We start from the raw sequence: 23,471 nt of genomic DNA on the forward strand, positions 1-23,471 counted from the left end.
GCTTCGAATCTAGAACACGATAAATCATGCTCCGGATCTCGGTCGTGAAATTTTTAATTCTATTGTATGCTCCACCATATTGCAAGCATTTCAACCAATATAGTAATTCTAAACAGAACCCATGCTCCAGTATCAACCACCAACATGTAGTTTATGCCAGCAGTTTCCATCTTTTCCAGAAAACCCAGTCAAATGGTTTTCCAAACTGCTTCAATATCTCTGCTTATGAAAAACGAAGTTTGTTAAGAGTTCATGTCTCAATTAGAACTTCTCCAAGCCACAAGTTTTCTGCAGCTACCATCGCAATCCCAAAAACGTTCTGACCAACTTCCCTCAAAATATGAAGCCGCTTCTTTTCTCTGTCCAGCATAACCAACAGCTAAGCGGTAAAGTGTTACTACAGGCATTGACATCCATGAAACACTAGCCATTTTTACATCTATCATAAGGCATTACTCGTCACTGCTACAAAAACAATTAAATGGAGCTAGAGCATCACAGCAATTATGCCAAAAAAAAAAAAAAAATCCCACAAGTTGCACACTGCTGATTGTCAAACACAATATCATTTTCGCTGCTAGCTTGCTATTGAGTGCACTTTGCCGTGCAACCAAAGTTTGTTTAGTTTTGGCTTCTCTACAATTTCTGATGTAGCCCGAGATCTTTCCCTATTCCCATTCAAACTACCTATAAACTTCAGCAGTCTTCCCTACACTCAACATGCAGAATTCAACTAGCTTGGATTTGGTTGCAAACACTTGAATACTGAAGACAATCAACTGAAAAGAACCTATGTCCATGAACATGCATCCATAAGATATAAACTTTTGCAAAATTCAGTTCTCCACACACATGAAACAAAATGGTTGGAGCTATATCTTGATTTCTTTCTTCATCAACTTGCCCTTTTGGCCCAAGTCTCACAATGATCTGCAATATCTGATTATATGATCCAACCTGGTTACCTCCCTCCCACACCACTACCCGATCAGTCATCTGTTTTGACATGGCGCACAGAATGGCTGAACGATGCTCAGGCCCACCTGAGAACCACCCACCCCGCATCCATTGCACCAATCATGGCTGCCACATGGGCCTCAGTAAACAAACAGGGAGGAGCAGTATTCTTATCAAAATTGCATGATGAAACACTTGTAGGCCCGTCAAAGAGAGTATTAAATTCACTAACCTTTTACCTCTCCTGTAAAACAGTATTGGGATGTGCTGCAGTGTGGCTCTTTGACTGATAGTCTGTGACTCAACATGAACGCAATTCCTATATCAGACCTTGCCTTCTTCCATCTTCCGGTAGGCACTTTCCAAGTGTAGGGAAAATTGGACCATTGTCTCCCAACATGAGCTTATGGGTAGGTCTACCTACCTGCCAACCAGTCTTATACGTTTCATGGCAGAACCTTTCTTAACCACAGCATTCCTTTGCCACAAAATTCAGAACCATTTAGAAGGTTGATGTCAGAATAAGAGCCAATTGCAGCACTTCCTTAAATTATGGTATAGCATATCTTGAAATTTGAAGCAAAGCACCCAGACAGATGGTCTAAGTGAGATGAGATTGTACCATGAGATAAGGCTGCAGGAGAAATCATCGACAATAAAACTATGGTCTCTACAAAATCCGAGGGGCGAAAAAAGGAGCTTTATGAGGTTATAATGTTTCAAGGGATATACCTTGAAATATAAACAGAATGCACATACATTTTATTGAAATTGATTTAGCCCAGATGGAAGCTTTTGTCGACATCTGAAAGCTCACAGGATCTTGTAGAAATGAGGTCAGTGGAACTTCTCCTGGACCAGGCATATAACATTCTGATGATCAGAACAAGTGTATGAGCCTTTCTTGCAAAGGTTACAATAATCATATCACTCAAAACATACTAAAGCATGTGAGCTCTAAAATAAATATAAGCAGTTAGAATAAAAGACAGAAGAAGAATTTAGTATACTTTCCATTGATAAACAACCTGTAAAATGATATAGCACTGTCCTTTAATGTAGAAAAATTTTGCTGGAATTCCAGTGACCAGATTAAGTGGCTCATTTCCTTAGGCAATCACAGAATGGATGATTATCGTAGTGAGTCGGCAGCAGAGCCCTAGGAAAGCGCCATGTGATTCTTTTAAATCATGGAAAGCACAATTAAAATGCAAACTAAATGCTCTTCTGCTAGCTGACAAATTGAGTTTACAGCTCGCCTCTGACATTTAGCCTCCTATTTGCGGTTTCCAAACTCTATTTTTGATAAAAGGCATTTCTTCCCATCAATGTTTCCATGTACCTGTAGTTAATATGTCAATGTAAAATAAAATTTATCTAATTCATGGCAAGCAAAGAAACATAAGTATAACAATTTGATGAAAGATGCTTGTAGTTCTGATAGACATAATGAAAATGATGCCATAATAATACAAATAATAATAATAACTATTGTTATTTAAAAACATCGAGCAATATGTTATTAATAATTATTTATGTAAAATATAACAATAACAATATTAAATGCCATGTACACAAATTTCACCTTGAAAAAGCAAAAATGAAAAAACAAGTAGCAACGGATATCGAGGAGGCAGTCAAAAAATAATATTTAATAGGAAAGCAAAATAATCTACAAATAAAGCTTCCCATGAGTTAGAATGAGATGCTATCAAAGGCTTATAGCCCATATTTACTTCAGAAACCAACTCATGTTTTTTGTTATTGCAACAAATTTCTAGCTTCTTCATGGTCCATATTCAGAATTTCATAAATCATTTGTTGCATGACGAACTCCATCTAAGAAGGATAAATATAAGTTCCACCCCATGACCAAACTTGAGATCATATTTTTTATTTTCCTTATGGGTTCAACCTAGCTTGGTTTTGTTTTTCATTCATAAGTTGTTTTTCATTTCTTAATAAAGAACTATAAATATGATAAATCATGGCTCCCTACATTGTTAAGTCTGGAGGAGCACAATATTTTATCGTAATTTTTAAATTTTATAGCTATCTTATGGTGAAGCCAAGAGAATTCAATTTCTAGATTAGACTATTGAACATATTCATAAATATACAGTGCTGATATACTTAATAGTGACCAGTGTGAAAGTGGAATACCACAAGCTAACAATGACAAGAAAATATTGAATGACTAGCACCAACAGAAGTGCAGATGAGCTAACACTTTAGGGTGACAAGATGCAACTGCTTCATGGAGCCAAGCAGAAACGCTAGGAAAAGATGCTTTGAGGCTTTGATTTTTCTTCTGCAGCTTCTTGTGAGCTGCATTCTAGTTGCCTCGCAAGGGATTTAGCTCCCATCCCGTACATGTTGCCATATATTGACCCTTTCATGTGCACCATCTCCTGAGAGCTAATGGCAGACTCCAGCTTACTTGTCCCTCTTGCAGCTATCATGATGAAAACATCACCATCTGGCTTGCTTAGAGGTTCAAGCAATGCAGAATCTTTGGAGAAATGAATCATCAATTGCAGTTCTATTTGGGAGTAGTCAGCTGTTAGCAGCAACCAGTTGTTCTGCCACAATGTAACAAAATATAATCCATACTTGTCCCATAGATTGATATAAATAGAAGTGGTGCTGATAAAAAAAAGTAAAGGAAGCATTACTTTTGTAGGGATAAAGAAGTGATGAGCATTAATCTGATGACGACTGACATCCAATACACTCAAGCTGTTTCCATCATAATGTTGGGTTGTGAAGATTACTAAATGCTCAACGTACTACAGAATCATCAATAAAAGATAAATATACATTTTAATCAATAAATTATTCATGTAGAACAGCAAAATAAACATATAAAACTATTAATAGAACAACCTGGAAAAAGGACGTCCTGTAGCTGTTGAGGTCTGAAAACAATGCCACTGTATTGTATGTTTTGGAACTTCATACACAACTGAGCCAGCTAACAAATTGATCCTGGTGTCCTGTTTAAAAGCTTTGTGAAGGTTCTGTGCTCTTTGATTACTGAAACGATTGAAACGATAAGCATATCTTAAGTTTGATAATAGTCAGGAAGGAGGATCAAAAGAGAGTTAAATACTGCGAATATCATTATTTTTCTGACCCCATCTTGTCCCATAATTTTAGCTATCCTTTTCCATTACTTGTAGCAACCACCCAGATGTCACATATATTTAGTTTGCCAGAAGTCCCCAGATCCTCTAAAAAATTGACATGGTGAATTTTCACAAAAGATGGCCAAGCCAACAACTCAGAACATGATGGAAGGTTGCAGTTCCAGTCATTTAAAGAAATGATCATCAAAACAAAATTCTCCAACAGCACCGCATTGACCTAAAAAGGAATCAAATCCTCCAGTAAAATTACTGGCATTAGCAGGGCCTTTATCAGATGTCTCCACTATTGTAGTTGGATTCATTTACTCTGCCCTTGTCTGCTCCCTCTGGATCATAACCTAAAGCTGCATCAGGAGCACCATTTTCACGGCCAGCTGCTGATTCTCGAATTGGAGAATCTCCTGACGTTCCCATATCATGTTGACTTAATTTATGAGAACCACTGGTTGCAGCAGAAGCTTTTACTAACTCTCAGGATCAATGCTGCTACAGTTATGTACAATCACAACTAATACTTGTGTTATCTGCATCTGGCTAAGCAGCAAGATGAGTGTCCCTCTCAGCTTCTGTTCCATCAAAGCATGATAAAGCATCTTAACCAGAAGAGGTAAAGTTATCTTGTCCAAAACTATCCTCATGATGGTAGAAATTAGAGGTCATGAAAACTAGGAAACATGAACTCCAAGTGATTTGAAAACAGAAAAGGCAGCAACTCTTGCTTCTTCTGCTTGATCAAGAATAATTTTACATGCACCATTTTTTATCTTCTTAGCTACTCCCAAATGCATGCGACGAAAGGCTGAATCATCTAGACATCCATCAGCAAATACTTAATTAGCAAAACAAGCTTATACAGGAACAAGCAAATGAGAAACTAAAATGAAACAACAGTACTGTCACTAAGGAAAACACAAATAAACTAAGATACTATCATGCAGAAAAGCAGAAAGCTTTAAAATCAATATTAGCTAGCACAGAAGGCTTCAGAATCAATTGTAGTTCGTCTATGTTGATAGCAATAATGTGCCTGCATAGAATAAATCAAGAAATATATATATGCACTAAAAAACATAAAAACGTCTGTCTAACTCACAATCCAAAGCCATGTGCTCGGATATTTCCAAATCTTTATGCCCGAGAGTTGGGCATGTTGCTGCAAATGTTAAATACCTAACTACAAAGTATTAACATATAAACGAAAACTATCATAACCTACATTATCAAGATACAAATATGAAGGAAAGCACCATACAAGAGCTGTCATATTCATTGATAGACTCACACAACAAGTAGGATTTAATGTCAAGATAGATTGAACCATTGGAGTGGAGTTTTTTCCCAGAACACCCAGTATTACCTCTCACTTTAGACCTCCCTTCCCGACCAAACTCGACACCATTCCACTCCCCTCTTTCTTCAATATCCTCCTTCCCCTCCCAACATTCCTCCTCCCTTCTTACCCACCATTCTTGTTGTCTCAAACATGGAGGAAGAGGGCAACAATGGAAGCAAGAGAGAGAGAAAGAGAGGGGCAGGATGTGAAAGATTGTAAGGAGAGGGGTGACTGAGAAGCATTGTTTTGGTTAAGAGATCCAACAAATTTGACCTTTTTAGACCCTGTAGGGCAATATGAAAAGATTTCTTCTCCACTAAAGAGAAGCACAGTTTCTCTCTCCCTCTCTCACTCACATAACCCTAGTAAATAATTCAGGATTTCGTCAAAAAAAAAAATATGCATCGATTAATTAGCATATTATGCATTGACAGCTATTGATGATGAGAAGAAAGAAAGAAAAGAACATAAGTGATGTAAATCAGAGAGAGAGAGAACCTTGACCAGCTATTGATAAATGAGAAGAATGAAAGAAAAAAATATAAGTCATGTAAATCACAGAGAGAGAGAACCTTGACCAGCCCATGCAGATGATTCAAAAAGAGCTTTTGCAATCTCAGAAATAGTTGCTTCAGCAATGGCAAGAGGAGTGCGCAAACCAGCCTTATAAAGTGCCCTTGCCCGTGAACCCTGTATCACAAGAAAGGCAAAAAAATGGCAAATTGCAAATATCAGCCAAACTGACGATCTAAAGTAAACATCAATCTGCAATGACATAAACCATACAATGAAACAATGGGAGGCAATATTACCTTAACATATGGAATCATAGTAAGCTCCGCAATCTCTGCTCTCACTCCAAATGAGACCCGATTTTGAAACTTGGCAACAAGGCCTTCTAAATCATACCAACCAAGTCTTTCGCAAAATAATGACACCATCAAAGCAAACCTGCCAGCATTTTCTTGTAAGGCCTGAATCATGCCTCTAGCAACTTTGAAAGCTTCACAAACATCAGGAATGGGGACCTCCTACAAAGAATAAGCATCAGAAATCCATATATAACTGTACAAATCAAAACAATGTACAATAAAAAATCAACAAGCTTGTATATAACTATAGTAAGCAGCAATGCAATAATATAAATTAATAACAAGACCAATAACAACAGCACAAATAAGACAGGAGAATTTGAAAGCATTCCGAAACCCACCAGCTGAGAGCATACACGCAGTTACACAAGTATTTCAGCTTAGATGATTTTCATAACCCTAAAGCAACCAACTCCTGAGTCTATTCAGTAATATATAGACTAAGTTTCCACCTGCTAACGCTTCATTAGCACACCCTTAAACATAGTATCCCCTACACTCCTCACTGCTATGATAACATAAGCCAGACTTCTTTCTTGTCTATTTTCATCGGCCTACTTCCCATCTTTGTAAGCTCTTTCAAATTAGTGAAATGTTATCCCGTTATTTCATCAATCAATTGGAAAAAAAAGAGATAAGATTTAAAATTTAAAAAGAGAAGGCCAGAAGTTTTCTTTACACATGAGGACACAAAGGTAATCTACATGCCATGATTGGCAGCAAGGTGAAATATTTGAATAGTATAGTACTTGCAGAGAAGAACTAATACTATCAATCAGCAAATAAATGATTTCACAAAAGCAGGAAAAAAGACACCAGGTTATATAGTCAGTCCAAACTTACAAATTAAGATAACCAAAAAAACAAACATATTTGGTTCATGTACTAAAATCACAGCATCATATGAACAAAAAATATTTTAGCGGTATTATTTAGAACAAGATGACCAAAAGTGTTAGCTGAGCAGAGTATCTGCTTTTTTATAGCTAAAAAATAACTGAATATGGACGCATCCCTCACGTGTAAAGTGGAAAAAGAAGAGAGAGAGGAACAGGGAGAGAGAAAAGTAGAACAGTAAGCAAAACTATATATAGCTAGAAGATAAGGATGACACCTGCACAAGTCTTGACAACATTAGCGCAACATAAAAGCGTTTGGAGACACGAAGTGTCTGTTCATTCAAAATTATGCTTGTGTCAGCGGCTACAGTCTGCGTTTGCCTTCTGCCATGCAGCACACTCTTTCTCCCCCTCAGTTTTTCTTGAAAAGCCATAGGTGCACCATGGGCCATGCGCATCAAGAAAGGTTCCACTACCCCAACTCGATTGCCAACTGACTGCAATTATCAGGTTTTAGAGAAAGTGTTAATGTCTCTTAGAAACACTGTGGACTTAGCAGTTATTAAAATCAACCAAATCAAATCAAATGCTAACACACATGTTTTAAGCTCAATAGAAGTCAGATTTGTGCTTCTGTCACGTGATAACAAGTAACAGGGACCAAATATTCCTCCTTGATCAAGAGTTTCAAAAATTTTCTTGGTCATTTAATGGTTTTTAGGGTAATTTGTAGATTGGTGGTACATCAGAATTCATCCTTAAAAGTTGAATATTTATAAAATTTAAGAATGATATGTTGCAGCATGATAACAAAACAAACAGCAAGTTAAATGCACTTCTACAATAACTCCACACATTATGGCCCTGTTTGGGATTGCTATTAGCAGTAAAACTTTCAGAAAATAGAGCTTTTAGAAGTAAAGTTTTTATTAAAAGCCACTTGCTGTTTGGTAACTACATTTCTAAAGTACTGTAAAACTTTAATATATGTTTGGTAACCAAAATGAGAAAATGCTTTTGGTATGATAAAATGATAATAAAAAATATTACATAATAGAGTATAATACAATATAATATTATATATTATTATATTATTATATATTAAAATATTATTATTTTGTATATTATTATTATAATATAGTGTAATATAATATTGAATACTACAGCATAATAATATAACATAATATGATATGATATGATATCGTAATGTATTATTAGTAGAACAATATTACTACAATGTAATACAATATTATTATAATTATAACATAATATATAATATAATATTATTATAATAAAGCATATAATAGAATATAATATAATGTGTTATAATCTAATATATTGTTTTTATATTATTAGTCGTATTATAATATTATTATTATAACAATATCGTATATTAACATAATATAACTATTATTATTATTATATAAAATTATGATTGTAATAATATATATATATGTCCATATATACATATATGGACATATATGTATATAAATATATATATATATATATATAAATATACATCCATACATAGATATATATCTATACATATATATAGATATATGTATGTACAAATATATTGATATATATATATATATATCTATGTATAATACCTATATATACGTATATATATCTATGTATAATACATATATATACGTATATATATCTGTATATATATATGTATGTATGTGTATATATATATGCGCGCGCGCACAGAAAGATATCTATATGGACACACACATATATATAAATATTATTACTATTATTAGTATTATTACTATTATTAGTATTATTATTATTTTTAGTATTATTTAATTTTTTAGTAATATTACTAATATTAGTATTAATACAATTATTAGTATTATTAGTATGATTACTATTTTTAGTATTATATAATTTTTTTAAATTATTATAATTTTTAGTATTATTACTACTTTTAGAACTATTACTATTATTAGTATTATTACTATTTTGTCATTATTACTATGATTAGTACTATTACTATTATTAGTAGTATTACTATTTTAGTATTATTGCTATGTTAGTATTATTTCTATAATTAGTATTATTACTATTATTACTATTATTAGTGCTATTACTATTATTAGTATTATTACTAGTATTGGTACTATTACTATTATTAGTATTATTACTATATTTAATATTATTTATATTTTAGAATTATTAGTATTATTACTATTTTTAGTATTATTACTATTTTTAGTATTATTACAATTATTACTGTTTTTAATATTATTATTGTTATTAGTACTATTACTATTATTAGAATTGTTACTATTATTAATATTATTATTAATATTAGTTTTATTATTATTATCAGCACTATTACTATTATTAGTATTATTACTAATATTGGTACTACTAATATTATCAGTATTATTGCTATTTTTAGTATTATTTCTATTTTAGAATTATTAGCGTTATTACTATTTTTAGTATTATTACTATTATTACAATTATTACTATCTTTAGTATTATTATTGTTATTAGTACTGTTACTATTACTAGTATTATTATTATCAATAATACGATATTACTACAATATAATATAATATTACTATAATTATAACATAATATATAATATAATTTAATAGAATAATAATCTAATATAATACAACAATAGAATATAGTATAACAGATTAGAATCTAATCTAATGACAGATTATATTATATTATTATTAAATATTATTATATATATTTAATAATAATAGAATATTATTATAATATAATCATATAATAGAATATAATGTAATGTAATATAATCTAATATATTATCTTTTATATTATTAATCGTATATTATAATCTTATTATAATAATAATATTGTATATTATGATAATATAAATATTATTATTATAATAACAATGTAAAGTTATGAATGTAATAAGATGTTATATTATGCTTATAATAAAATATAAGAATATGTTATATTATAAGTATGTATTACTACAATAATATAATATATTATACCATTATAATATAATAATATAATATAATACAATATAATATATTATTAATTCATTATTATATTATAGTATAGTATATTTATAGTAATAATAATATATTATAATATGATATGATATAAGATATAATAATGAGATTTGTTGGTGGGCATTCTGATCCTCAAAAAAATCATTAAAATCAAAACAACTTCCGATATTGGTCAGAAAGCACTTTTTGAGAGAAGCTCCCAAAAAGAGCTTTTCCCAAATAGACCTTTTCAGCTTTGTGGCAAAGCCAAAATAGCTTTCTGATTTTTTACCAAACGCAACTATATCATCCAAAAGTATTTTTGGGAGGCCAAAAAGTGCTTTCTAGCCCTCCAAGAGCTTTACCAAACGGGGCTATATATGCATAATGGTATAGTCTAAAAGTTATAATGTAATGTGGAAGCATGGATTGGAATGCTATAAAAATGCACTGAATCATTGACAAATATCAGTGGTCCAGCACATAAAAGATGAAGGCTATTACAGTGAATAAGAACAAGCTGGATTCGCAGAAACAATACAAAGATTCAGAGCCATGTGCATGGTGATATAATTAACTTCCTCTTCTCAAAGGAAATGAAACAATAGAGCCAGTGAACACATCTCATCTGTAAACATGACAACAGGTCATCATTACCGTAGCACACAGTACAGGGAATTACATGCTAGTACTTAAAACACAACCATTATTTACCTAATCCCCACCACTCCAACCATGCTAGCCACATCCAGAACAATAAAGTGTTTTGATAAAGGGCTTGAATATCCGTACCCAGCCCAATACTGGTTTGTCCCAGGATGGTGCAGTATCAGTATGTTGGGACAGATCAAAACAGTCAGTATTGACAAAAATAGGCTGTAGGTTTACAGCTGGTATGCACCAGTATGAACCAGTTCAAGAGAGACTTGGTATCCCGAACAAATATTGGTACCATTCTTATGTCGGAATGGTACAGTACTGGTGGTACCATACTGAACTGATGGTATTTAAATCCTTGGTTTTGATATCTTACATATGCAATTTTGGGGGAAAGAAAGACCATTTATTAAACTCTTTCCTGTTTTATTTTTCCACAGAATAGCTTTTTGATCACATCTGAATTTCGTGTAATAGAGTTTTAATTCTAAGTGAATAAAAGCTAATGAAGGAAAAGGATAGGGGGAAGGGAAAGTGAGGATCCTCACGAAATACTACCAAGCACCAGCCCTACCCAGGAGCAGAAATTAGTTTCAAAGTTTCATCCTAAAGACAAGCCAAATGAAAGATTACAGTGACTTATCAACACTTTATACAACTTTCATGGTATATATGCGAGAAAGAATGCACGCATGCAACCTTGGTAAGCTAGCAGAATATCAGGCTCTGAATCCACTCTAAAAATTACAAAGCAAGGTATGTAGAGTGAGATGATATAATTACTTGGTCAAGCGCAGATAATTCTATAAACCTTTCACAGTATAAAACCCAATCTGGTTCAACTTCAACATTCATGGGTGTTACCAGGTAAACTAAATGCAAATCAGATGCAAGAACAAATCCTTCTCTTGCTCTTGAAAGATCATCTAGGACGACCTACAGAAAAATAATATGCAAAGTCAAGCAAAAAAAAGAAGTAAATAAAGGAGATATTATACTATAAAATTGGAGAAAATACAAAACAAGATGAGTTGCACAATCCCTACAAGGGATTCTTCAGGTGTGAGAGAGCTGCCAAAAGCTGCACGCCCAAGAGGAGTTGTGCTGTACAACTTAGTCTCTTCATTCCATTCAAGAAATTTTTTATGGCATAACCACCGAAGGGAATCTTGAGCTGATTTTACAACTTTTTGAAATGGAACAGTAGAATTGAGGAGAGTGCATCTAACATATCGATGAATATCACTTGCAGTTTGAACAATCCCACCAGCAACAACCTCCAAGATTGCATGAGTCATCCCATTCTTATCTTCAGAAAGACAAGACTGCAAGGGGGGGCAGCTATCATTAAGAATAGCAGATATTCTTTTGACCTCATCAGGCTTGCATATAAGAATCTGATGATGGTGAAATTTAAAAGGAATTAGAAGATCAATGCTTTCAAACTCTTTATAGTCAACTTCCAGAAGAGCTTATAAAACTGCCAATCTTGTTTTGTCAATTCAACATCAAATTAATATTTACTTTATGTACATTGAGAAATAACTTGGAAACAAGAACAGCTTACACTCTCTCCTCTTGTGTCTATTCCAGTTCGACCTGCACGACCTGACATCTGTCTATAGCGTGTTCCATCAATGAAATCACGACCAATCTTTGGTTGTCGAAATATCACCCTCCTAGCAGGCAAATTAACTCCGGCAGCTAAGGTAGATGTAGCAGTCAAAACACGTACAAGTCCTTTGCGATAGCATGTTTCAATGATCTCTCTCTCCTCAACCTGTAAGAAATTACACAAATAGTTCACTAAAGATGAAGGAAGCAAATTGGCATCTTTTATGGGATTTGCATTTAGCCATTTATGGGTTGCATCACATTCATCAAAATTATTATGATGAAACTCAGATTTGTGATTATACAGGGAAAAAGGGCGAAAGGAATGAATGTAAAGTGAATTGATGTTTACAAATAACATGGCAGGAATATGGGCACACGTATCCGATTGCAATGCAAATTCAAGCTACAGAGTTGGCAAACCTCAAGGATATGTGAGCTTTAAACAAAGTTTATAAACCTAAATACCTCAATCTTCAAATGCTATTTGTATAGTATATTAGGGGGGCCAAAGAAAATAAGTTTACTGAAATCCAGTTTTTTCTCAAGCAATAGCATGTATATATAGAGAGACATAGTACATGAATAGAGTCATAAATAAAATAATGGGCTGCAAGAGATGAACAATTATAAATGGGCATGATAAATATCTAACTCTCTGTCATAGGCTCTACCGTAAGGCCAGCATGATGATAGGCAACACCCAAAGGCAGCGTTACTTCTAATATAGGATCTAAGCCAGCAGGACACCTCTGCAAGGCCTCAATGGCAGAGGAAGCGTCATTGAACTCACAGTCAACTTCATTTCCGCCAAGAGAAAATTTCTTTAAGAACCTAGAGACATGCCTTGCCGTTGATTCACATCCTTTTCGACTGGAACAAAATAATAGCACTGAGTGACCTTCTCGAACAACCTAGATCAAGGTGAATATAGAACAGTAAAATGATGTCATCAACAAATTAAGAAATAAGATTCAACAATTTTATGCAGCAAGAGACCTCAACAATATGCACTTAAATTTTCTACATCTCATACAAAATTGTGAAGTACCTCATTGCACAGTTCCACAATGTGATCTGGGTCTTTACCCCCAAGATCAGCAGTTGGTGGAATTTTTCGGACAATATTCATTTTTTTGTCAAAAATGGTATTTCCAACTTTGATATACTCCTCTAGCGGAACTGGTCGGAAATCAGTCTGGTAAAGTGCAGCCTACAAATTCAAAACAAGACCTTGGTCACAGGAAATCAGGCCAGCTGACTGCAGCAAAGTCCCGAGAAGAGGTTTTAGAAGCAGAAAAAAAAGAAAATAATCCATAAAGCCAACCGTGCATAGTTGGACAAGCTTAGCTATAGCATTCTTTTGCTTTCTTTTGTTATGTTGATAAATATTATTTTTCAAAAAATAATATATTGGACATCCTGGATTTCTAGATTTCTTTTTGAGAAATCCTAGTACTTCAGTAGAGACAAGAACAACTAATCTTCACTAACTTGTAGCCAATCAGCTACAGCAGCGACATTCGGCATGGTAGCACTCATTCCAACAATCTGAAAACCACGAGCAGGGTCAGCCTTCCTGCTACTAGAACCTGAACTTTCTCCACTAGATGATTCTGAGTTTCCTTCACCAGATGCATAACGAAGCTTTGTCAACATTAGCTCCAGCAGATAACCTCTGTGTTGATCACCAACCTATGATGGCAACTAATTGCTTATAAATAACTATGAGCAATAAGTGTTATCTGCCAGGTAACAATGTATGATAACAAAAACAAAAGACATAACAAAGTATTACGAGGCAAAAGGAGAACAACAAAATTACAGTAAGCTACATACTATAAACAGAATGAGTATAGTAAAATCATTTATTACTTCTTTGAGCCAATAGACATTCTGGAGACGAACTAAATTACAGTCAGCTACACACTATAAACAGAATGAGTATAGTGAAATTATTTATTAATTCTTAAAATTTCAATAGAGATTCTGGCATGAAGTGAATATTTTTTCACAAATGTCTTATTTAATTATTTAATGAGTATCATGTTCTTCTAAATGGTACAAAAGAAAACATAAATTTAGAGAGAGAGAGAGAGAGAGAGCTTCAGATTTGGCCTACCAGTGTGATCTAGAGGCAAGAGAGCTGTAAAGAAGAAATGCTGCTGCACAAGACTTATGTATGAAACTATAAATGGCATACCTACAATTTCATGTAAATTATGAATTCTCATAATAGTTCAAAGATATGCGATCACAATGCAAAGGTCACAACTATAATAATTGGCACAAGTGAACCACTTATGTTGATTCTATTCTCAAGTAATGAGATGCAATCACACCTCTAAGATAATGGATGAAATAACTCATAAATGGCATAGGAGAACCAATTATGGAGATTCTAATGTTCTATACTCAATATTCCCTCATTTACGAATAAAATGACAAAGCCGGACCCAACTTTAAAGTGAAAATGGACCTGATTTATCAAAAAAAAATGCAAAAAGAAGTATAGCAGCAAACGATTATGAGAAAGAGAGAGAGTGCAAAACAGCCAAGCAATTGTCATATCATATAACTCGTTGTTGGAAACAGTCTTAAAAGGATTATGATTGTTCCTTAGGGTACGATTAGATATACGAAGTGTCTGGGGATTTTCTGGGGTCACTTAGGCAACGTTGTTCAGATACATATTTTGACGAAGTATACCATTGAAATGTCCCATTTCAGACGTACAAAGTGTTTGAGGTTTAAAGATCTTTAAATGTCCTTACATGGGACCTCATGGGAAACTTTTAACATTAATAGTTATAGGCTTGCAAATTGAAAATACTCTTTTCAGAAGCAGATAAGTTCTGCCGAACACCCATCCTGAGCTAGCAAGAAAGGGATGTCAATAAATGAAAGTTGATTGTTTTGAAAGAGAAATTCATCCAATGTTTGAGGATCAAAGAAATTTAAGCAAGTTATGTTTTATTTATCCATCAAATTTTCTTTCTACTCTTTCTTATGTTCCGTTACATTCTATCTCAGCATGTTTCAAGCAATCCAGACATGCACTGAAAATCTTGGTCTCCAAATGCTTTGGTTTTTTAGCATGCTCTGCCATGACAGAACAGAAGCACTTGCAGCTATACACAGGTAAAGTAAAGTAATCATCAATGAGACACATGGTTGGCAAATTCAAATAGCTAAGGAGTCAAACCCAAAAATAGGATAAATATTTTGAGACAAAAATCTGCTTCAAACTATACAACCTGCAACAATATCTGCTCTACTTCGAAGAAGTATTGCACATGACAGAAAATAATTGTAAATAGATATAAATGTCTTGCATTAAAAAGTAAATTTGAAAACCAAATACAATTAAAAAATGATGAAAATGAAAAGTTAAGGTAAAATTCAAAATTTGGAAAATTTTGATAATTATATACAAGGAAACAGATAAATAGCAAGGTTAAACTGATCTATCTGGGGTTAGTTTTATGCATGATGTTGCCCGATTATCTTATCCAAGGCTAAATCCTTATCAGTTGTACCTTGCCTGAATTATCCTTTTGTAATACACCCTCACTCTGAACCCTTCATACCCTCCAGATCAAGGGATTGATGTCATACAGAAAACTTGGTCAGACCATCTCAGAAAGTTTTCGGTCATTTAATTGCTTACTAGTGATACTACTGAGGAGTAAAAATCATTAAAGAACTTTGACCCTTAACGAGTTTGATCAACTATGCACTTTAACATTTCCATTCCACTTACATTCTCCTCATATCATACTAATCTAACATAGAAAAGATATTCTTATAATTCCAAAGCTATGATTCATGAGGATTTCAGATAGAACAATTTAATGTAGATAACCAAGGAGGGAAAAATGTGACACTATTATAAAAAAGACAAACTAGAGTTGTAAAATTGCGAGGAAAAAAAAAAGTAAGAAACAAGATTCATAGAAGCTTTAATTTACCATATGAAGTTCATCTATCACAATAACTCCAAGTTCTGAAAGGCGACCTTCTTCTAACAATCTGTTAATTAAAGAGTTTGCCTTCTCTATTGTACATACAGCTACCGAAGTATCTTTTGGAAGTGATGCACCACCCTGATTTCCATAAAAACTGCGAACATGCTTGCCAAGTGGCTCAAGAAGTAGTTCCAGGTGTTCAGCCTGTAAGAAAAAGATATAGCCATAGCTATTACTAGCACATCTTACAGTTTCCAGCTTTAATGGGTCTTTAAAGAAACTAATTAGCTACAAATAAGTCAATAAAAGCACCTTTTCAGCACAAATTGACACATAAGGAAGTACGAGCAGAGCCATTTTCCCGGTTGATATAACCTGCCTCAGCATCAAAATCTCAGCTACAAAACTTTTACCAGCACTGCAGTGCAGCATAAAAGATATGTTATAAAAATGCCTCAATGTTCAGGTGCTTGAAATGAAAAGAAGCATGCTGGAGATCATAAATTGGCAAAGAATTACAGTATGTAGTTGAAGGTCTCAACATAAAAGCAAGGAAAGATGTTGATGACACATGTAATCAAATAATAAGGATGTTATAAGACACAAGAAACAGCAGATAACAAATTAAATGATGTTGCTTACCAATCTTAACTTTGTTAAGGCCAACAGCATAAAAAAAGAGTACATATTACCTGTTAAACCAGTTCTGACACCATTTATTGGTAGATTATAGAGGTGAAAGTAGATTGGATAATGTCCATCCTGATTTGTTTTCGTATCCAAAAACTATCCAGATATGGATAGAAATTTGAGTATCTGAGTAATATTTGTATCTGTATCCATATCCATCAAAGAAAATCGGATATAGACAACTACTTGATCCATATCCAATATCCAATTCTATTTGTGACCCTATTTAATTTTATAAAACGCTCATGAAATAAATGACCATATTAACATGCTACTGAGTTGATTTATCATCCACTTAGTAATATCTTTGAATTTGTGGTCATAAAGTTTAATTATCCAACTTGCATTTGTATTTATATTCATATGTCCAGTATCCGATTTGTATCTATATCCGTTTAAAACAAATATAGACATAAATTTATGTATCCGACTAACATCCATATCTGTATTTGTATTCATCAAACAAAACAAATATGGATATGGATATACTAGTGTCTGATCGGTATCCGATCCGATTTCAGCCCTAGTAGATCAACATAACCATCGTCACACATAGAATAAGATTTTTAAAAATAAAACCATATATTCTTAAAGTCAAACCTTTTGTGACCATATAGAGCCTGAGCATAAGAAAATACATCATTAAAACAATGCACCAATATGTTGGATTTCCAATTACCAACTATTTATAATGCATTACATGTTTCGGAGGTTGATATGTTTTGCTCAAGCAAGTTAAAAAAATAAAAAAAAACTCAACCATGCTAATTTTACTTTATTGTGTCTAGATCATATCAACAATCCAACTTTAGGGCAAAAGTGTTGATTCAAACCATGAAATCATTGACTAAATGCATGAATTTTGGAATTACATAAACTGCACAACAATCAGCACAGGTATCTAGGGTGATTTAGGACACTAGATTTTAAACCGATCAAAATTTGTTTACTTGTTCAAAACAATTGAAACACCAGCAGACAGCAGTAAAATATTGTCTTTCAAAAAACAATTGGATGGAGTGATGTATCTTAGCATGCTTAAAGGAAAGTCTTACATAAGCTTTCATATCTTTTGTGCTGGCACATGTCAAGTGTTAGCATGCAGGCATGGTAAGATATTATGCCTAAAAACAAGTACAATATATGATATTTTTAATGCTTGCATTCATCTAGGTATGCTTAACAAGTTGAAACAAGAAAACAAGAAACAATAGACAAGATGAATTCTCATAAACCTTAAAATATTTCCAACAAATACCTGGTCGATGCACAATAGACTAGATTTCTTTTCCCCAGGACGCCATCAACAAGGAGGCATTCCACCTAAAATTTCAACCAATTGAAGTTGCGAAAATTATCAATCTTCTTCTCAGTATTATCATAACTTGAACTCTTAATGACACTTACAGATTTATTGTCCTCCATGCATCTCTCCAGAATTATTTTGTAACTATTATGAAATTTATAGAAGGAAAAAAAATATGTGACCTTACTACAGTGCCCTAGAATAACCATGTCAAAATACAAAAGAGAGAAGCACCATGGCAAGATCAAATATTCACAATATCAAAATACAAGTAGGTCAATGTCAATACACATATACACATACATACATGTATATGCACACATAAGTACGCACTTATGCAAATGGTAAGCATCACAAAAATATTGGAAACTCCAACAACAAAATGGAAGCAAACTAGGTAAATAGTATGGTGACATAAAATTTAAATAAAAAATCCAAAATAAATTACAGGTCAATTTTGAGACCAATCGATCAATATGTATATGAGTAAATATGTGTATGAGTAACGATGTCAATAAATGTACTTTTGTGTATCTATCACACAAAGTCATGTGTACAAGCATAGTGGGACAAGCATATATATCTAAGCACAAATATAATCTAACTATAACTATCCTATTTTTCATCTCCCAATTGCCACCTTCATTCCCCTCTCTTCTCTCCCTTCCACTTGCCTCCACCACAAAGCCACACTGTAAGTGGTGCCAGCCACTTAGCACACTCCAAGATCTCAAACAAAAGGGAATAACATGAACTTGATACGGAAAGAGAGTAAATAAGCATACTCAGAATAAAGAAAAGTGAAGAAACGGAGAAAGAAGCAAAAGAACCAAACAAAATAGACAGGAGGTGAAAATGAGAGCTCGAAAAAAATGACAGAGATAAGAGGTGATGTGAAGGTAAGATAGGTTGAATTAAGCAAAATAGACGGGGAAAGAATTATTTTAACCAGAAAACCTCTACCACTAAAATCAACCACATTAATGAGTGACCAATGGCAGTACAGGTAGAGAAAAATGCCAAATCTCTACATGCACCACAAATGGGACAAGAAAGGAATGTCACATCTAGTTAATTATAATTCACTTTTGCAGAGACACAGAGTGCATATCTAAAAGCAATGTTGAGAAATTGGACATGGATAATGAAAGACCATATAAAAGGGATAATGTTACTGTATTTTCCATCAATGCTTGGTGCTCAAATTGTCAGATTTCACAATCAACATTATTCAAGTAAGAAGCAACCGAAACGGCAAGACAATTGATCAAATCAAGTGGTGGAGATCAATTACTAATGTGCCAAATTCATAAGACTCCAACATGCAAACTCAAGTTATTTGACACAATGAAACCTGAGCGAGTGTTAAATAATTGTAAAAATGTAAATCTACCTATTTGACCATGCACATTTACAACGCTCATCATCATCTCAAGAAGTATTTATGCTTCTTTAAACCTATAGAAAACAATATGTAAGGCAAGACATCATTATTTCTACCTAATCAAGACGTTGGAAATTGGTATATAAGGCATAGTCACATATGTGAGACTACCAATGTGGATGTGTAGTAAATATGAAAAATGGGTAAAAATGACTAGATAAAAAGAAATGCCAGAATTGCTCCAATTAAAGATAAATAGTATGAATTGATCCAGATTGTATAGGCACGGGTATCAATAATACTAGGGAACACAATGAGGAAGGCAACATCAATTTAATCTGTATTGATGGATCATGAAAGAGTTGAAGAACTCAAATTCCATCAATTGAAGATTTGACAAAGTATTTGAAAATAACGATACGATGCTGTTGACAGAACAAGAACCTTTAAATGTACATGTAACCTTCTCATTCTCAATCCTGCTCTCAATCTCATTAATGGCCTCTAACAGATTCTAGAGTATCCCTGCATAACTTATGCTTATAGTCAGTAGACACTAGAATATTGATCATCATACTCTGATGTCCATGTTAAGAATATATATCGTGAAATGTCAAGTGAGATAATGTTATAAGTACTAAAGATAAGAAACATAAAAACTTGCGCATTCACTGTGAAGAATAAATCCGGGAAGCCCCTTATCCTATATCAAATAAAGACAGATATTCAAAAAAATGGAGGGGGACAAAGAAGAAGTCAAGAGACATAGGGTCAATTATGTTACAAGAATATCAAAAAAACAAAAAAGAAAGGCATCCCAGTGCACAAGACTCTCGCTACTGCAGGCTCTTGGGACGGTCAGATGTACACAGCCTTCCACCTTTGTGCAAGGACACTGTTTCCACGTTTCACACCCATGACAATTAGGTCACGATGGCGCAACCTTACCATTGCGCTTAGACCTGCCTTCTGTTACACACATATCAGGAAATTCTAAAACATTAACTTATCTCAGCTGTTTTAGCTTCTTGACTGATATGCTGGAAGAAAAAGAAAATGGAAGCTCACCTGCCAGGGGTAAAGTTTTGATATGCCTTTCTTCATGTATACACTGCATACTTCAGAAGGAAGCCAATTGGTAAGCCTCAAACGATCATTCAATAGCATAGAACTGGATGGAGTTGTGGCTTTTTCATAACGGCCATGAACAATTGATCTACTCAGGGTTTCTTTCTCCATATCATAAGCATCACAACCAGGTAGTGGCAGACCACTAGATAATTTTTTGTCATTGTGCATATGCTTGGATCCGTTCACTTGAATCAGCAAACCACCGTTCCGTTCATGTACAGTTAAATCAGAACCATTCTCCACAATTTGAGGCAAATTTCTAGTTGGATAAGATGAATCACAAGGGCACATATCAGGTGACATATTTATAGAAGATTTAGGTTTTTCTTTGAAAGATGCCCTTTTTTCCAAATCTTCCCAATGATTTGGAATGTCTGAGGTCATTAGACATTTCTGCTTCGTAGAACGGCTATTCGCATGTCCACTCCCTGCATGAAAACCAGCTTCATCTATATCCACATCATGGTGATCTAAATTGTCCTCCTCGTGAGAGAAGTCAAAATGCTTCACAGGCAACGGGGATACTTCATTTTGCTGACTACCTGACAGAGATGTTTTTGGTGCTTCAATAGGCTTCTCTACTGGCTTCACACAACCTTTCAGTACCACATGTCTGGCAGCCAAATCATCACAATCCAATTTAGAAAAACATTTATCACCCTCAGGGACTGCACAAGATGATTTGTCCTGCAATAACTTATCCCCAGACCCTCGACTTCTTAAAAAACACGGGCTTTCAGGTAACTTATCAACTGGAGCAAGTAAAACATCAGCAACTTGAATAGCTTCATTCCAAAACTCATCTCCTGGTGACAACATGGAACTCCTGGATGTACATCTAGGGGTCTCACCGGCACCCAAGACATTTGCTGACAAATCAGGCATGCATAATCTTGTCTTCATTAAGCTAGAATTAGGAGTCTTACTGCATCTTCTCAAGCTTGCACCTTCACCATCACTTTCCCCATTGGGCTTACCACATGAACCCTGCATAACTTTGATTTGTTATATTTCAGTCATCAATGAAACAAAGAATTTGACAAGAAGGTTTGTCAGAACTCACATCAAGATCCTCAAAACGGACGACATCCTCAGGCTTAGAGCTTGACTCAAACTTGGAAGATTTTAGGGGCGGACTGCTCTGATCTATGATGAGTCGCTTCTTTACACAAGTTTTATTGCATGCAACTAAGAGAGATAGGCTGCTGTTTCTCTTTTGAACCTCCAACTCCTCTTCCACAGGAACATTCACAGCAGTTGGGAGATCACTGGAGAAAAGAGCCAAACGATCACATGCAAAACAACAACCAAGACATTTCAAGAAACACCAACTACAGTGCCTTTCCAAGAAATCAATATGAACACACAGTGCCAAGCTACGATAATCATGCTGTCAAGCATATGATAAGAATGAAGTGCAGACTGAAAGCCTGAAGGAGAGCAAAACCATCATTACCTACAATACAGAGAAAGAAAATCACTTGCAAACCTCTTGAACTCTGAATTCCGTCTGCCAGAGCAAGAAACTAATGCCTCCTTTGAAGGATCTTGATTCGTGATACGAACATCACATGGGCCCTTAAGGGCGTGACCTTGCTCTCCAGACCCAATAACATCAGCTGATGCCTCATCCGGCACTCCTATTCGAACCCCGGACAGGCCTTCAACATTGTTCGATGGATCGCCACTTCTTGAGGAACATGTGGTCAAGATGGGCTTCTTCGCCACATCAGATGGCAAGCTGATCTCAGACAACATATTTCTTCCGACGGAATCATGCATCGACAAGGCCATGCCATCGGGAGACTTGACGAGATGGCTATCAAGATTGCATGTGGCACTCGTAGATCCATCGAGTGGCCTTTTGGGATCTTTATCAGACTTCTTCTCATCTTGCAGTACCGGAGATTTTCTCTTTCTTGAAGCAAAAAACTAATCATCGAACCAAGAAGAGGCGATGAGTTGTAAAATCCATAAGAGTTGATATAATTTTGCAGCTATCTATAGCAAGGAAAAGAAACTGTTCTTAATTTAAACGTTACTCGAAAAATAGAATCAAAAAGACATGGTGAGTAGTGAAATCGATAGAAATAGATATTATCCCGCATCTGCTTAAAAATCTCAAGAAAAGAAAGTGTACTTCATCTAAAACAGATAGATTCGCTGGCGCCATTAGAAAAAGAAAGATCTGAGAGAAGAACGGGAGGAGAGAGGGGAAGGAAGGATTGGAAAATTAGGGTTTGAGAGGGGAGGAGAATAGACCTGATCAATGCGAGCTGGAGAGGAGCCCGACGCCATCAGGGATGAGGAGAAGAGGGCCGTCGCGGCCGCGATCTTGGGAGAAAAAGGGTTTCCGGGCGGCCGCGCTGCGAAAAAAATTGGCTGCACGGCCGCTTTTTAAATTGAAGGAACCGCCAACGTCTAAACTCTAAAGCGTCGGAAGGGCATAAATAAATACGTCTACTGCGTATAGATGAGTCTGAGTGCCGACTTCAACAACCAGGACACGCATAGAAATTTCTATGCGGAAGCCAGATTGCCTTCCAACTTCCAATCCATTTGTGTCCGACCGCCATGTCGACGT

At 34.6% G+C, this 23,471-nt stretch overlaps 1 protein-coding gene across 4 annotated transcripts; it reads right to left on the bottom strand.

The window, feature by feature from the left end:
• Positions 1–406: 406 nt before the first annotated feature.
• Positions 407–23,311, bottom strand: LOC103712928 (helicase and polymerase-containing protein TEBICHI-like). Of its 4 annotated transcripts, XM_088709331.2 has the most exons (22): positions 23,150–23,311; positions 22,344–22,819; positions 21,951–22,155; positions 20,825–21,874; positions 18,325–18,389; positions 16,689–16,794; positions 16,380–16,580; positions 13,903–14,103; positions 13,460–13,621; positions 13,083–13,322; positions 12,362–12,574; positions 11,841–12,191; positions 11,578–11,730; positions 7,426–7,647; positions 6,252–6,470; positions 6,012–6,129; positions 3,844–4,914; positions 3,633–3,746; positions 3,186–3,539; positions 1,986–2,299; positions 1,717–1,830; positions 407–1,591 (listed from the first exon to the last, which is right to left on the bottom strand). In XM_088709331.2, the coding sequence occupies exons 1-17, from the start codon at positions 23,183–23,185 to the stop codon at positions 4,772–4,774; spliced, it is 4,161 nt and encodes a 1,386-aa protein (XP_088565457.2). In that variant the 5' UTR covers positions 23,186–23,311; the 3' UTR covers positions 407–1,591; positions 1,717–1,830; positions 1,986–2,299; positions 3,186–3,539; positions 3,633–3,746; positions 3,844–4,771. The 4 variants fall into 4 exon arrangements, with proteins under 4 accessions (XP_088565457.2, XP_089782728.1, XP_038986198.3 ...); XM_039130270.3 differs by lacking the exons at positions 407–1,591; positions 1,717–1,830; positions 1,986–2,299; positions 3,186–3,539; positions 3,633–3,746 and having other exon boundaries at positions 4,103–4,914; positions 11,841–12,119; XM_089926602.1 differs by lacking the exons at positions 407–1,591; positions 1,717–1,830; positions 1,986–2,299; ... (1 more) ...; positions 3,633–3,746; positions 13,903–14,103 and having other exon boundaries at positions 4,043–4,914.
• Positions 23,312–23,471: the final 160 nt, after the last annotated feature.

The sequence above is a fragment of the Phoenix dactylifera genome, chromosome 12 (assembly GCF_051530095.1).
Source record: "Phoenix dactylifera cultivar Ajwa chromosome 12, Ajwa_hap1_PhDact_Kaust_v1.1, whole genome shotgun sequence".
Lineage (NCBI taxonomy): Eukaryota > Viridiplantae > Streptophyta > Magnoliopsida > Arecales > Arecaceae > Phoenix > Phoenix dactylifera.

Bases quoted from the DNA above. Each gene is read 5' to 3' on its own strand.
- LOC103712928 (XM_088709331.2), bottom strand. From the start codon at position 23,185: ATGGCGTCGGGCTCCTCTCCAGCTCGCATTGATCAG. The intron at 18,390-20,824 runs GTGAGCTTCCAT...TTGAAATTTTAG, and splicing joins CAAAACTTTACCCCTGGCAG to GTGGAATGCCTCCTTGTTGA. The intron at 7,648-11,577 runs GTAATTATATCA...TGATAATTGCAG, and splicing joins AATTATCTGCGCTTGACCAA to TCAGTTGGCAATCGAGTTGG.